At 44.8% G+C, this 16,953-nt stretch overlaps 1 protein-coding gene across 1 annotated transcript in view; it reads right to left on the minus strand.

Moving 5' to 3' along the window:
* AGBL1 (ATP/GTP binding protein like 1) overlaps positions 1 to 16,953 on the minus strand; it is a 1,046,841-nt gene that overhangs the window by 606,007 nt on the left and 423,881 nt on the right. The window contains exons 23-24 of the mRNA XM_030192481.1: positions 12,279 to 12,426; positions 2,415 to 2,568 (exon numbers count right to left, since the gene is read on the minus strand). Coding sequence (XP_030048341.1) covers positions 2,415 to 2,568; positions 12,279 to 12,426 — 302 coding nt within the window. The remainder of the gene's footprint in view (positions 1 to 2,414; positions 2,569 to 12,278; positions 12,427 to 16,953) is intronic.

Below are 16,953 nucleotides of genomic sequence, written 5' to 3' on the forward strand. Positions count from 1 at the left end.
CCCGGATTCTATATTACGCCCAAATTTCCACAGCCAACTTTGTGCAGGCATCAGAGATGTGCTCGCAAATAAATTGACTAATGAGCTTGGAAGCATTAATAATTAGGTGCTTAACAACAAATTATTGATATTAATCGGCAGTCTTAAAAATTTGCATGGACATCTTGCACACTTTTCTATGAAGCACAGCACTTAACTTCAATCATGCATATCTGAAAAGGGGGATGTGGTCGGAGCATTCCAAAAAGTCATGTGTGGATTTACAGAATTCACCCAGTGTGCCTAAGAAGGGTGCCAACATTTGTACCTGCTTTTAGCAGGCATAAGTATGGCACCCAGGGCCGCCGAGAGACTAGGCCGGGCCCGGGGCAAGGCTGCCCCGCCTCCGCCCCCTCCCCGCCGCTCCCCATGCTGCTGCAGTCCCCGGTCTCACCTGCCTGCCTCCACGGCTCCAGGCCCCCTGCATTCAAAGCGGCAGTCGCAGATTGCCTCTCTTGAATCGCAGATCGCCTCTCTTCTGTCGTTCCCTCCCTGTTTCCCGCCCTCGTCTGATGTAACTTCCAGTTTCCGTGAGGGCGGGAGGGCCCAAAGGGAGGTGATCTGTGACTGCCGCTTCGAATGCAGGGGACCCGGAGCCGAGGAGGCAGGCAGGTGAGACCGAGAACTGCAGAGCCGGCGGCCTGACTCCGGCGCCGCCCGGGGAATTTTGTCTCCCTGTCCCCCCTCTCGGCGGCCCTGATGGCACCCAATAGTTAGGCACCAGATCCACACAAATGCTATTGTAAAAAATGGTGAATTCCCGCTATAGAAAGCGCTGAGTTCTCAATTGTTTTGGTGCTGAATCGTCAGTGCCATTTATTAAATTCCCTCCTACACGTGTCACTTGGTGCACGTAGGCAGCCAGCTTATGCCTGCCACTGACGTGGCATAGGGGGGCATGCCTAAACATGGGTGTGCCAATGCTGACTTAAGCTAGTATTCTATAATGGAATCTTGGAACCAAGATTCCGTTATAGAATTAGTGCTAAGCTCCTCATGGTATTGGGGCACCTAAAATGAGGCACCAATTTATAGAATTGCTTTCAATTAACTCTCTCCATTGTCTTACGTACAAACGTAAATTGTAAGGCCTCTGGGGACAAGGAAATGCCTACTGTACTTGAATGCAACTCACAGTGAGCTACTATAGAAACAGGTGTGAGCCAAATCCAGACAAATAAATGATCTTGTCGTCTTTCTAATGAAGAACAGTGAAGTAGTGAACCTATAAGGCATTTGCCGCCCGATATTCAGCACTATTTAACCGTCCAGAAAGATTGTTGACCGGTTAAATAGCACTTAACTGGCTATCCAATGATATTCAGTGGGGGATAACCTGCTATTCCCCGCTGAACATTCCAGGTTAGCAGCCAGCAGATAGCCAGTATATATCACAAAATATAACCGACTATCCGCTGATTTTTAAAATAGGTTTAGGGGTCATATTTGCCCGTTTAAAAAACGTGATATATCTTTGGCCAGTTTAAGGATAACCAGCCAAGGTTCAATATTGGCTTAGCCGGTTATCTTCAAGCCTACCAAATATAAACTAGATATTCAATTCCGGTCACCGGAAACAGCTCGGCATTGTGTATCCAGGCTTAGAGCCGACCGCGGGAGTTAGCCGGTAACTCCTGCAGTCTGAATATCGGCCCCTTAAAATGCATCCCCACATTCTAAACTCAAATATTTTTTTACGAGTTTATGTACCAGAGAAAGATTTTAGGGGGGCCTTTTACTAAGCTGCGTTAGCGTTTGTAGCTCGCGGTAGACATCACCTGGCGGTAAACGTCGAGACACTCATTATAGTCCTATGGGCTCCTCGGCATTTACCGCCAGCTGGTTTCTACCGCGAGCTAAAACGCCACCTTGCTTAGTAAAAGACACTCTTAGATAGCAACCGAGAAAATGATGGCAGATGAAGACCCTACAGCCTATCCAGCTGCCATTCACAGTGGCGTAGCAAGGGCGGGGCAGTGGGGGCAGTCCGCCCCGGGTGCACGCCGCTGGGGGGGGGGGGGTGTTGGCTCCGCTGGTTCCCTGCTCCCTCTGCCCCGGAACAGGTTACTTCCTGTTCCGGGGCAGAGGGAGCATGGAACCAGCGGAACCGATACCCCCACAGCAGCGTGCACACAGCAGGCAAGAATGCACTCGGGGGGGGGGGGGGGCTTGGGTGATGCGCCGGGGGGGGGGGGGCTTGGGTGATGTGCCAAGGGGGGGTGTCATGCTGCACCTGGGGGGGTGCACAGCGGCGAACCACACTGGGTGGCAGCCGCCCTCGCTACGCCACTGGCCATTCACACCTACTACTATGCTGATAGAAACAGAGAGAATCATAGCAGACAAAGACCACCTTGTAATGTGGTTTAACTTACAGAATTGCTGGATGTGCTCAGTTCTTCTAGACTCGGGCATTGCAGTGACAGTGACCAGTGGGCATGGATTTCCTCCAAGTGTGCTGCACAGTATCTGCTGCGTGAAGTAGATTTTCTTGGAGTCGCGTCTTTGCTCCAGTAGATTAATATGAGACTGTTAAAAGGAAAATTGGATGCATTAGTATTAGGTATTCATGCATAAAATATTGTTGTTGTTTTTTTTAAATCAATCCTTTTTGTTAATCTATGTTTCCTTTTTGGTAATTTTGGTAAGAACATTAAGAGGTGACTGCTCAAATGTTTCTTTTGAAATGTCAGGCTGAGGTATAGCTTTGGTCCTACCAGTCATTATACAGCCAAAATGTATCAATTGTCAGAGAATTCCGAGTTCTCTTGTCCCTATAATGGTGATATTCAGCTGCTCTATGGATAAATGTATCCATATATCTCACATGCAGAAAGAGCAGGGATGAAAATATGGAGAATCCGCCAAAGCGGAGAACTCGAGCGTCCCACGAGAAACCACAAAGATATGAAGAGATAACTTTTCTATATTATCTTTACAGAGTGGAGTAGTTTTAATGGGTAGTGCAGTGGCTTGGGAACAAGGGGAACTGCAGTCCCTTGTGACGCTGGGCAAGTCACTTAACCCTCCATTGCCCCAAGTATAAAATAAGTACCTGTAAATAATATGTAAATCACTTTGATTGTAACCACAGAAAGATGGTCCACCCATGTAGATATACAGCCACTAAAAGATTCACTCCTAACTTTTTAGATTGAAGATTTGAAAAAATATTTTTCCAGGATCAATTTTAAAACACGATTCTTACTGCTGCATTAAGAACATTAGGAAAGAATAGAATCTGACTCAGCACTGACACTTCGGTGTGGCATTAACTTTAAAATTTGCATGTCATTTCCCAAAATGGGACATCCTTCTCGATCTATCTGCTGCTTTTGACACTGTTGATCACAGCCTACTCCTTGATACGCTGTCCTCACTTGGATTTCAGGGCTCTGCTCTTTCCTGGTTTTCTTCTTATCTCTCCCAGCATACCTTTAGTGGATACACTAGTGGATCCTCCTCTACTTCTATCCCACTGTCAGTTGGTGTACCTCAGGGATCTGTCCTGGGACCTCTTCTTTTCTCCATCTATACTTCTTCCCTTGGTACTCTGATCTCATCCCATGGTTTTCAGTATCATCTTTACGCTGATGACTCCCACCAGAAATCTCAGCCGAAATCCAGGCCAAAGTATCAGCCTGCCTGTCTGACATTGCTGCCTGAATGTCTCAGCGCTATCTGAAACTAGGGAATCTTCCTTTCCCCTTTCTTCCTGTTTGTTTGGATTCCAGTTCAGCCTTTTGGCCAGGGCGCTTGGACTCTTATACTTGGGTTCCAGTTTGGCCTTCCAGTGTTCTTCCTTTTGTTCCTGGTTTCTGCTATAGCCAGGCTCTGTTCCTACCTTTAGTTTGCACTGCTTGTTTGTCGTGTCTTGTACCTTGTTTTATGTTGCTCTTTTTCATGTCTGGATCCAGTTCTTGGTCTGCCTTGTCTTGTCTGGATTCAGCGTCTGGCTCACCTCTGTTTTGTGCCCTGTGCCATCCCAGAGGACTTGTCTGCTGCAGCCCTGGCTGCAGTCCAAAGGTTCACCATCCCAAAATCTGTGACACTTCACTAATTTATTTGTAGCGACTATGATGAAAGGGGAGTATAAACTACATGGTTTATCATATTTTGTTCTAACAGTCTGTAGAAACTATTTTATTTATGTATTTATTGCATTTGTATCCCACATTTTCCCACCTACAGGTAGGTTCAATGGAACAATGGGGGTGGCTACATAGTAACATAGTAACATAATAGTAACATAGTAACATAGTACTATGTTACTATGTTACTATATATGATTCATTGTTAGAGAGTTACAAAGAGAGTCGAATAGGTCACAACACAGTCATATAGGGTTACATCATTGGTCAGGCAGGATGCTGTTCCAGCAGACAGTGGGTACGTGGTACATAGAGTGGGTTAGGTTGTAAGTTTTGGAAAGGTGTGTTAAGTGTTTGGTTCCAGGTTGATTGCTGTGAGCTTGTGACTTTTCCGTTCCAACTGTCTAGTTTAAGGGTAGGTCTGATTAGTCCTTGTGTGTTTTGAATAGGTGGGCCTTTAGGTGTTTTTGGAAGGTTACATAGTTGTCTTTCAGTTTTAGATCTTTTGAGAGTGGGTTCCAGGTTTTGGTGCAGATATAGGAGAAACTAGCTGCGAGAGTCAATGTGTATTTGATGTCTTTAAATGATGGGAAGTGGAGGGTAAGGTAGGATCTTGGTGATTTGTTTGTGTTCCGGATTGGTAGGTCTATTAGGTTGGTCATGTAGCTTGGTGAGAGGCCGAATATTATTCTGTATGCCAGCAAGCAGATCTTGAAGGCTATGTAGTCCTTGATCGGTAGCCAGTGTAGTTTCAGGAGCAGGGGTTTGGTGCTATTACATAGTAACGTAGTAACATAGTAGATGACGGCAGAAAAAGACCTGCATGGTCCATCCAGTCTGCCCAACAAGATAAACTCATATGTGTATACCTTACCTTGATTTGTACCTGCCTTTTTCAGGGCACAGACCGTACAAGTCTGCCCAGCAGTATTTCCCGCCTCCCAACCACCAGTCCCGCCTCCCATCTCCGGCTCTGGCACAGACCATATAAGTCTGCTCTCCACTATCCTCGCCTCCCAACTACCAACCTCTCTTCCCCCACCTGCTCTACATTTTTCTGAAGATGAGTCTTGCAGCTGTGTCCACATCTCTCTATATAAAAGGCAACACCAACGTTCTATGAAGCCTCCAGCCGGAAGTGTGAAGGGGGCGAGATATCCGGTTTCCCTATGAGTGTCTGCCCCGCCCTCTCTGTAACACAGTCAGTGAAGGAAAACAGCAGAGCACGAAATCAAATCGCTGGCTCTGTAACAGTGAAGGACTCAGAGGGGGGAGGGGAGAGAAGCCAGAGGGCACGGACACACACACTCCCACATGCACACAGAAGAAAACATTGCTAGCCCCCGTTTCATTTGCATCAGAAACGGGGCTTTTTTACTAGTGACTAATAAAGGAAACTATCGCTCAGTCCATAATTTTTTTTTCAAGATTATCTCATGCAGTTTCTAATATTGCATGGGCAAAACACTACACATAGAGCTTAATGATGTTCTGTTCATTTATGCTATAATTCAGGTGATAAAGCTTAAGAAATAATTGGATCCCAAGGGTAGATTTCAGGCAGAACAGTAAATATATTTAAAGAGCAAGGGCTTAACCTCAGTGATTTTGGACATGTTCTGCTTTTCAGAGCATTTGCTGTTGATGAAAAACCCTTAGCAATGTGTAACCTTAATTGAAAACATTCTACGTTGATTTGTTAGACAAGAAACCTTAACTGTTACACAAGTTACAAACATCTCTTCTAGAAAAGGCAAGCTAGTGAAAGTGTCTGACGATAATGAGACTTGTTGATGGTGACATTTTATTTTGCAGTAATACGTGAAGTCAGATTTTAGAAAGAAAGTAGAAATTGGAATTGAGACGTCCAGATTGGGACACGATGAAATCCAGTTGTGTAGATAAGGTAGAGCCTTATCTAAAATACATGCAGGAATAGATATGCCTATATCAGGTATGTTTATTTATTTATTGCATTTGTATCCCACATTATCCCACCTCTTTGCAGGCTCAATGTGGCTTACAATACATCATGGATAGTGGAAATGAGAAGATAGTAAACATTAAGTATAGAAGTAGGATTTTGGGTTACTTTTTTGATAGAATACATGGTAGTGAAATAACAACAGGCATTCTTACCATTTCTGGATATATGTGGGAGTTCACTTGTTTTGATCTTTGTGGTATATCTTGTCGAAGAGATGGGTCTTTAGTAATTTGCGGAAGTTAGTCAGTCCATAGGTCGTTTTTAGGTTGCGTGGTAGTTCGTTCCAGAGTTGCGTACTCATATAGGAAAAGGTTGAATGCGTGCATTAATTTATATTTTAGGCCTTTACAGTTGGGGAAATGAAGCTTAAGGAATGTGCGAGACGATCTTTTAGCGTTTCTGGGTGGTAGGTCTATCAGTGCAATTGTCAATGTCTACAATATCAACTTAACCAACTCTGCAATATATTGTACCCAAGTCCTCTTGTCAGCCTGCTCTCCATCACAGTTCCAAAGGTATCATGCTTCATGGCACACAGAGTTCAATCCAGGGCTCTAAACTGAGCCCGTCCAGGTTTTCCAGCCTTTATGGTTTTTTCCCCCCTATAAAAAAACACTCCAATGGAGGGACATTTGTAATCCACAGAACATGTCTACTCTTCACCTCCCACACACACCCCCAGCGCTAAAAAATTCTATTTCTTAGTGAACGGGAAGTACACGCCGATCCCGAAACTACTGTGGAAGTCCTGAGTACACCCCACAGTACTGTTTTTTAACCTGCAGCTAACACACATTAGTGCTTACAGCAGCTTAAGTTTCAAGTTCAAGTGTGTTAGGGACTTTCTGAATTCTAATCCGCCCATCAAACTTGTGCCTAGGTGGCTTACAATCTAGTGGGGGAAGAAAACCAAACCAAAGACACACTAAGTAGTTGAAAAGGACTGACTGATACATAAGTACAGAAGTGTTGCCATACTGGGACAAACCGAAGGTCCATCACACCTAGTACCCTGTTTCCAACAGCGGCCAATCCAGGTCACAAGTACCTGGCAAGATCCCAAAACAGTACAATACATTTTATGCTGCTTATCCTAGAAATAATCAGTGGATTTTCCCCCGAGTCCATTTTAATAATGGCTTATGGACTTTTCTTTTAGGAAGATATCCAACCCTTTTTTAAACCCCGCTAACTGCTTTTACCACATTCTCTGGCAATGAATCCCAGAGTTGAATGAAGAAAGCATTTCTCTGATTCGTTTTAAATTTACTACTTTGTAGCTTCATCGCATGCCCCCTAGTCCTAGTATTTTTGGAAAGCATAAACAGACGCTTATAGACCTCTATCATATCTCCCCTCAGCCGTCTCTTCTCCAAGCCCACTGGCTGCCTATTTCCTATCGCATTAAATTTAAATTGCTCTTTTTGATGAATAAAATGTGTTCTTCTGCAGAACCTATTTTTCTTTCTTCACTACTCCTCCCTTATAGAACGTGTAATTAAACTCCGGAATTTATTGCCGGAGAATGTGGTAAAAGTGGTTAGCTTAGCAGAGTTTTAAAAATGTTTGGACGGCTTCCTAAAGGAAAAGTCTGTAGACCATTATTAAATTGGACTTGGGGAAAATCCACTGTTTCTGGGATAAGCAGTATAAAATGTTTTGTACTTTTTTGGGATCTTGCCAGCTATTTGTGACCTGGATTGGCCACTGTTGGAAACAGGATGCTGTCCCAGTATGGCAATACTTATGTACTTATCCCTTAAAAGCGGTGTCAAATGATCATGTTTCTTGTGTCCTTTTACAAGCTTAATGGCTATATTCTGAATAAGTTGCAATCTGTGCAGTTCATTTTGGGGGAGACCCATATAGTGAGAATTGCAGTAGTCGAGTTGAGATATAATGAAAGAATGAACCAGAATGTTTACTGCTGCAGGGAGAAGAAATGGTCTATTGGACCTGAAACGTATGGCGGATTACTGAAGAAATCTGAGAGATAAAGTCAGGGCACTATCCAGTAGGACACCTAAGATCTTGAGTTTATCAGTAAGAGTGACCACAATAGCATTGATGAGGATTGAGCTGATCAGCAATATATTCAGTTTTATTAAACAGCTTAAGGATTCCAATATGTGCAAAATGCTCCCATGTTCACTAAGCCACACTAGTAGCTGAGATGCACTAATGCCGCCACAGTGTCAGCTTTGCCTCGTGGCTTAATAAACGGAGGGGGGGGGGGGGCAAATGAATACTGCCGGTTTGCATCTATCTATGGGTACTGTTGGCGGAGTGGCCTAGTGGTTAGGGTGGTGGACTTAGGTCCTGAGGAACTGAGTTAAATTCCTATTTCAGGCACAGGCAGCTCCTTGTGACTCTGGGCAGGTCACTTAACTCTCCATTGCCCTATGTAAGCCGCATTGAGCCTGCCATGAGTGGGAAAGCGCAGGGTACAAATGTAACAAAAATAAAATAGATACTATTGGAGATTCTACATGGAATGTTGCTACTATTGGAGATTCTACATGGAATGTTGCTATTCCACTAGCAACAATCCATGTAGAAGCCTGCGCGGCCACATTGGTGATTTGCAAGGGCTGACTTCTACATGCAATGTTGGAATAGCAACATTCCATGTAGAATCTCAAATAGTAGCAACAGTGGAGGAGTGGCCTAGTGGTTAGGGTGGTGGACTTTGGTCCTGGGGAACTGAGGAACTGAGTTTGATTCCCACTTCAGGCACAGGCAGCTCCTTGTGACTCTGGGCAAGTCACTTAACTCTCCATTGCCCCATGTAAGCTGCATTGAGCCTGCCATGAGTGGGAAAGCGCAGGGTACAAATGTAACAAAAATAAAATAGATACTATTGGAGATTCTACATGGAATGTTGCTACTATTGGAGATTCTACATGGAATGTTGCTATTCCACTAGCAACATTCCATGTAGAAGGCTGCGCAGGCTTCTGTTTCTGTGAGTCTGGCCTAGTGGTTAGCATGGTGGACTTTGGTCCTGAGGAACTGAGTTCGATTCCCACTTCAGGCACAGGCAGCTCCTTGTGACTCTGGGCAAGTCACTTAACCCTCCATTGCCCCATGTAAGCTGCATTGAGCCTGCCATGAGTGGGAAAGCACGGGGTACAAATGTAACAAAAAATAAATAAAGGGGGTATATGTGGTACCATTAAAACAGAATGAATAAAATTTCTGCTGGGGTTTTTTAAATTTTGCTTTCAAAGCAAACTGAAACAAGATTCTTTTTTGTTGCATTGTTTTTGTTTTTCAAAACAGATTCAGATACCTTTTAAACATATGGAAGAAAACCAATTCCAAGAGCAAAGGTAAGAGTATTCAAGAAATAAAGAAAGACACAGAAAGAGGTGGATAGTTAACACTGCCAGGATGATAAATGAGCTGCAGGAGGCCAATAAGACAGGCAGATTAGTATATTGCCCAAGTGATTAAAGGCAGGGAAGCATATTGCCCAATCGTTAAAGGCAGGGATTAAATGTTCATTTGGATAAATGTAAAAAGAGGAAAACCAAAAAGGGAACAGTGTGAATCAAATGGGAGGATGGCACTGATAAAGAGGCAGATCATCAGAAGAATTCTTGACCAATTACTTTGGGGTACTTTTAAAAGCTTCGGTAAAAGCTTTTGCTTACCGCAGCTTAAAATGGTTTACCGCAGGATGCGCTGAGACGTCCTATGGTCAAATTTCAACGTGCGCCTGCAAACCCATGCTAAAAAGAATTCCTGAATTTATTCATAGGGGATATATTCTGGGGTGGAGAGGAGGTGACAGCATGAATCATCACAGGCATATTACCGCATGCTAACTGATTAGCGCAGGATTAACACATGAGCCCTTACTGCCTACAAAATGGGTGACGGTAAGGGCACAAGCACTAGTTTTTGTTAATGGCTGCACGATAATAGCAACATTAACGCATGGAGGAGTGGCCTAGTGGTTAGAGTGGTGGACTTTGGTCCTGCGGAACTGGGTTTGATTCCCACTACAGGTACAGGCAGCTCCTTGTGACTCTGGGCAAGTCACTTAACCCTCCATTGCCCCAGGTACAAATAAGTGCCTGTATATAATATGTAAGCCACATTGAGCCTGCTATGAGTGGGAAAGTGTGGGGTGCAAACAGGGGTGTGCTGGTAAATTTTTAACAACAGGCTCTTTCTCCGGACGTAGCCAGCTCTGCAGTTGGAAGGGCCAGGGGTGGCCGGGGGGAGGGGGGGAGCAACACTTGCCTCTCTCTCCTCCCTCCCTTCGTGTGGGCACGCTAGGCATACCTTTGCTGGCAGCCAATAAATGGACTGCCACCACTCCCAACGTCTTGCTCTGAGCAGCATGCTGAAACTTCTCACACATGCTGGAGAAGTCCCAGCCTGCTGCTCAGAGCTGGAAACAAGGAGTGGGGAGCAGCAGTAGTCTATTTACTTGGCTGGCAGGGCTCAGCATCCCCACCAGGAAAGTAAAAGAGAATTCAGCAAGGGGCCCAAGCCCACATTTTGGAAGCCAGTTGTTAGTAGCCATGGAGGGCCCTACTTTAACAACCGGCTCCCAAAATTCTTAAAAACTTAACAACCGGCTCTTGCGAGCCTGTGAGAGCCTGCTCCAGCACACCACTGGGTACAAATGTAAGAAAAAAAATTGGGGAAATGGAAAGTCGGCCATTTTCCTGTTGTGGTAGAAATTTATTTGTATCCCACATTTTCCCACCTATTTTCAGGCTCAATGTGGCTTACATAGTACCGTAGCGGCGATTCACCGGTTCCGGTCTGAACAAATACAAAGTATACATAAGGACAAGGTGTGGTTGTGGTAGAAAGGGGATCATATATGGTAGATACATTGGGGGAACATTAGGTAGGAAGAGAGGAGTTGGGGTGAATCCATTTCGTCCTTGGTGTTGTTGTATGACAGGTACTCTTGTTTTTATGTTGGGTCGGTGGGGTATGCCTTTTGGAACAGGTTAGTTTTTAGTTTTTTCCGGAACTCTAGGTGGTCATACGTTGTTTTTACTATTTTGGGCAGTGTGTTCCATAGTTGTGCGCTTAAGTAGGAGAAGCTGGATGCATATGTTGATTTGTATTTGAGTCCTTTGTTATTTGGGTAGTGGAGATTCAGGTATGTTCGTGCTGATCTTGTTGTGTTTCTGGTTGGCAGGTCTATGAGGCCCTCCATGTATCCAGGGGCTTTGCCATAGATAATTTTATGGACCAGGGAACAGATTTTGAAAGCAGTACATTCTTTGATTGGGCGCCAGTGCAGTTTTTCTCGGAGGGGTTTGGCGCTTTCAAAATGCGATTTGCCAAATATAAGCCTGGCTGCTGTGTTTTGGGCGGTCTGGAGTTTCTTTATGATTTGTTCTTTACAGCCCGCGTAGATTCCGTTGCAGTAGCCTGCATGGCTTAGTACCATTGATTGTATCAAGTTGCGAAATATTTCCCTTGGAAAATAAACACACAGGATAAATGTCCCGGTGTCAATAGGTAGTCTGTATATGCTGCAAAAAAACGCCGTTTTTTGCAGCATATACAGACTACCTAATGACACGGGGACACTTATCCAGAGTGTTTATTTTATTTTACCCTTTTAGTCCTTGAGCAGACCTTTTGGACTATCTTGACCCCTGATGCAGGCGTTCGCACGCCGAAACACGGCCCATGTCGGGTCATTGTCAGAATAAGGGATAACATTTTTCTCAATCCTTGAAGTCCCAGTGTTTGCTTTGTGTTTCTGTGCACATATTATTGTCGGCATCTATATATGGAAGATGCCGAGTGATCTCACTCTTGTGTACGTGTAGGTTCATGAAATCGATGCTCCTGCAATTCCTGTCAGGATTATACACATGGATTTGCTGGATTCCTTATACAATATTTTACAAAAAGCTGCATGTTTAGCAAAGTCTTTTGTAAAATATTGAGGGAAATGTGAAAGTCCTTACCTGCACATTTCTATTCCTACCTCAATGTTCTCTGCAAAACTGGGCTTTTATGTGTTTGCGTACAATGACATGGTTCTCATCAAATTTATCCTACCATAAATCATTACATTCATCCTCCCAAAAAATGGTTTAAAAAAAACCTACTAAATAATTAAATAACCCAAATCAAGTACAATAGTAATGTATTTCATAACAGGAACAAATTACCATAAGTGCAGAGTATGTGTAGGGGTAGAAATAAGCCAAGTAACAGATATCTTCATCGTGAGGAAATGTGATAGTAAAGGTTAAAGTGTAGTATCCTTTTCCTTTTAACTCTCCAAGTACTGATGCAGAACTGTGGCAATAGAAATTTCTAGAAACCAAAAATGAAAAAAATTGTAAAATACTTAAAAAAAAAAAAAAGAAAGAAAGAAAAAAGTCAGGCACACTATACATAATGTCAAATGGCAAGAATCAACATCTGTTATGTGAAAAACATAGAAAATGACAACAGATATGGACCACACGGCCCATCCACACCTTGTGCTTTTTCTTCCTGTCTCTCAGAGATCTGATATGCCTATTCCATGCCCTCTTGAATTCAGGTACAATCTGCATCTCCACCACCTCCACTGGAAGGCTGTTCTATGCTTCCACACCCTTCCCATAAAGAAGTATCCTATATAATAAAACGCACCTCAACATTCTGAAGCTGACTGCATGGCTGAGGCATTCCTGCTCTCTGTATCCATCTCCTGAATTGACATCACGTACTTCCGGGTTCGTCACAACCAGAAGTGACCAACCACACGAGGTTTCTCGGCTTCAGAATGTTGGAGGTGCATTCTATTAAATAGGATTGGTCAGTTCCTTGAAGCACAGCCAGAGCTCAGCGTCCTGCACAGTAACGCTCAGACACCAGAGAGAGGGGGGGGGGGGGGGGGCTGACACCAGAGAGAGGGAGGGAGGGGGGCCTGACAACAGAGAGGGAGGGAGGTATCTCTGTCACACACACACACTCTCTCTCTCTCACACACTCTCTCTCTCACAGTCAATGTCTTTCTCTCACTCTCACACACTCTCTCTCACACACACTCTATGTCTCACACTGTATCACATTCACTCTCTATGTGTCACACAGTCACTCACACACTCTCTTGGTCTCATACACTCAGTCTCACAGAGAGTCTGTGTCTCACACACACTCTCTCTCTCTCGCACACACTGTATCTGTGTGAAACACACTCTCTCTCACACTGTGTCTCACATACGCACTTGCACACACTCTCATTCTCACACACACACTCTCTCTCTCACAGACACACTCATACCCAGACTCACTCTCTCTCTCACACACTCGCACATTCACTCTCTCTCTCACACACAGTCACTCTCATATACACTCTCTCTAACATACACACTCCGAGGAAAACCTTGCTAGCGCCTGTTTCATTTGTGTCAGAAACGGGCCTTTTTTACTAGTTTCTTATATTACTCCTGAGTCTGTCCTATTTCACCTTCATTTTATGCCCTTTCATTCCAGAGCTTGCTTTCAATTGAAAGAGACTCACCTCTTGTGCATTTGTCACAGAGGTATTTAAATGTCTCTATCTTATCTCCCCTCTCTTGCCTTTACTTCCAGAGTATACATGTTGAAATCTTTAAGTCTGTCCCCCTATGCTTTATGATGAAGACTATTGACTGTTTCAGGAACTGCCCTCTGGATCTACTCCATTCTGTTTATATCTTTTTGAAGGTGTGGTCTCCAGAACTGCACATAAGGCCCCAATGCTCAAAAGTAAATGTGGACGCTAAAGGCCATGAGCGCTGGACCAGCACCCACAATTGCTACCGCCGAATGCTCAGAGCCAGCGAGTGCATGAAATAATGAGCTTGCCGGCTCTGAGCACAATGAGCATGCAAATGCATGCTAAAGAGGTCATCAAGTATTCCTCCTCAATACTCAGTGAGGAACATGCTAAACAAGGGCACTCCTCCCATGGCAAACCCTAAACCAGCTCAGAGCTGGCATTAGGGTTGTACAGGCTGAGCTCTGGGGAGGGGATGACCTCTGTAGTGCAGGTGCAGCTCTAGCCATGGTGGCCCAATGGATCCAAGACCCCCCCCCACACCCTTGATAGCTAAGGCCCTGGTGTTCTGGTAGATCCCCCACCCTCCCAATAAATAAGGCCATGGTGGTCTGGTGGTACCCCAGACCGCCAACTGAATAGCTAAGGCCCTGTCCAGACCCCCCACCCCTGACAGTTAAAGCCCTGGTGGTCCAGCGAGACTCCTGGCAAGGATCCCCCCCCCCCCCCAAGACAGCCCTGGTGGTCCCCCAACCCCCTCATACCTTCACAGCTGGAGGAGCAGCTTGAAAGAGGAGGGATGGAGTCCTACTCTCCCCTTCTGGGCGCGTCATCTCTGCTTAAAGCTCACCTCTTCAATGCTGCTTTCGGCACCTAACCTTCCGTGAAATATAGCATGCCCTATTAGTCGGACTCTACACTTGTCTTTGACTGGACACTTGTCTCTAGATTGTACACCTGTCTTTTAGATTGTAAGCTCCTTGAGCAGGGACTGTCCTTCTATGTTTGAATTGTACAGCGCTGCGTAACCCTGGTAGCGCTTTAGAAATGTTAAATAGTAGTAATAGTAGTAGTCATCAAAATGGTGGTGCCCAGCCCTGCCCAGTGCATCCTGGGATACACTGATCTCATCCAGGAAGATATGGTATGCTATTTTGTTTTTCTTCAGATATGGGTTCCATCTCTCCATTTCCCATTCTGATTGCTCTGTCTTTCCAAAGCAATCCCCTCCCCAGTGTTGAGGACAAACGACAAGCCAATCGGAAGAGTCTAAAGGAACTGTAAACTGATTTGAAAGATGCCTTACTTGAACTGAGCTCTCTGATCATGTTCTATATATGGGTACAGGACTGAGAACATTTTCATCACTTTATAGCTACACGGTAGAATTCTCTGAGATGTGTTGACAAGTACATATGAAAGAACAAATGAATTGCAACTGAAAGCTGCCAGCATCAGCAAGAATGTGGCAGAATGTATAGTGTGTTACAAGCCCAGTAAATACAGAACTCTGAAACAGGTAAAACAATGTTCAATCTGGCTGATATTCAGAGCAAGTTAATTGGCCAGGAATGGCCGCTGACTGGTTAACTCACTTATTGGTGGCTATCCAGTCATTTTCAGCGGCACTTAACTGGTTATTTCCCTGATAATGACCGGTTAGTGCCAAAGTGCAAGCCAGCAATGTTGGGGTCATTTCACTGGCAGACTCCTGTTAGCTCCCAATCCTGCCAATGTTAGCGCATAAATAAGACCGTATTTATAGAGGTCCAATCTTTATACTTTAACAAATGGACAATTAGCTCTAAATATTAACAAGGGAAGCGCTAACCAGCTTTAAAAAAATTGGATATTCAATGCCGGTGACTGGATATGGCCAAGCATTGAATAACCAGGTTCAACGTCAGCAGCAGATGTTATCAGCCGGCACAATATCGGGCGGAATGTGTTTTAAAGATATTTCTATTAAACATAATCCATTTAAAATTTCATGAAGAGAGGTGAAGAGAGGAAAACTGAGAAATGTCCACCAGTCACTGTACTAAATACTCTGGAACTTTTCACGTAATAAATTACATGCACTCGATGCACTTATTAATGGTTTGAAAAGAATACAATGTCTTCTTTTCCCTTTTTTATTTGACGTTTCCATTCTCTCTCAACTATTTCCATTCAAAGAAAGGATTGTCTAGCAGGAAAACATTGAGGGACATAATCAAACGCGAACGCCCATCTCCATGGGCGTCTATCTCCGAGAACGGGTACGTAAGGGGCGGGACAAACTGTATTTTCGGGAAAAATGGGCGTCCATCTTTTTTCCGATAATACGGTTTGTGCCCAGCCAAATGCATCGGATTTGTGCGGATTTGAGCTGGGCAGTTTTGTTTTTCAGCGATAATGGAAACCGAAGTCGTCCAGCTCAAAAACGAACAAATCCAAGGCACTGGGTCCTGGGAGGGGCCAGGATTCGTAGTGCACTGGTCCCCCTCACATGCCAGGACATCAACCGGACACCCTAGGGGGCACTTGTAACAAGTGAAAAAAACAGTTAACTACCTCTGAAGTCCATAGCTCCCTTCCCTTGGGTGCTGAGCCCCCCAAATCCCACTGCCCACAACTCTACACCATTACCATAGCACTTATGGCTGAAGGGGGGCACCTAGATGTGGGTACAGTGGGTTTTGGGGGCAGTTTAGAGGGCTCCCATTTACCACCACAAGTGTAACAGGTAGGGGGGGATGGGCCTGGGTCTGCCTGCCTGAATTGCAAGCACCCACTAAAACTGCTCCAGGGACCTGCATACTGCTGTGATGGAGCTGGGTATGACATTTGAGGCTGGCATACAGGCTGGAAAAAAAGTTTTTAAAGTTGTTTTTTTTGGGTGGGAGGGGTTTAGTGACCACTGGGGGAGTCAGGGGTGGTCATCCCCGATTCCCTCCGGTGGTCATCAGGTCATTTAGGGCACTTTTTTTGGGACTTCGTGAAAAAAAAGGGTCCAAAAAAAGTGACCCAAATTCACGCTAAAAACGCCTTTCTTTTTTTGATTATCGGCCGAGGATGCCCATCTCTCCTTGGCCGATAAACACACCCCAGTCCTGCCTTCACCATGCCTCCGACACGCCTCCATCAACTTTGGCCGTTTACGCGACAGATTGCAGTTGAAGGCCCGATTTGGGTCGAAATATGGGTGTGTTTCTCTTTCGAAAATAAGGCGGATTGTGTCCTCCCCCCCCCCCCCCCCGATATTCAAAAGCATTTAACCAGCCAGGATCTGCACCTGGCCATTAAATGCCCCATAACTGGCTATCCGG

The sequence above is a fragment of the Microcaecilia unicolor genome, chromosome 1 (assembly GCF_901765095.1).
Source record: "Microcaecilia unicolor chromosome 1, aMicUni1.1, whole genome shotgun sequence".
NCBI classification, from domain to species: domain Eukaryota; kingdom Metazoa; phylum Chordata; class Amphibia; order Gymnophiona; family Siphonopidae; genus Microcaecilia; species Microcaecilia unicolor.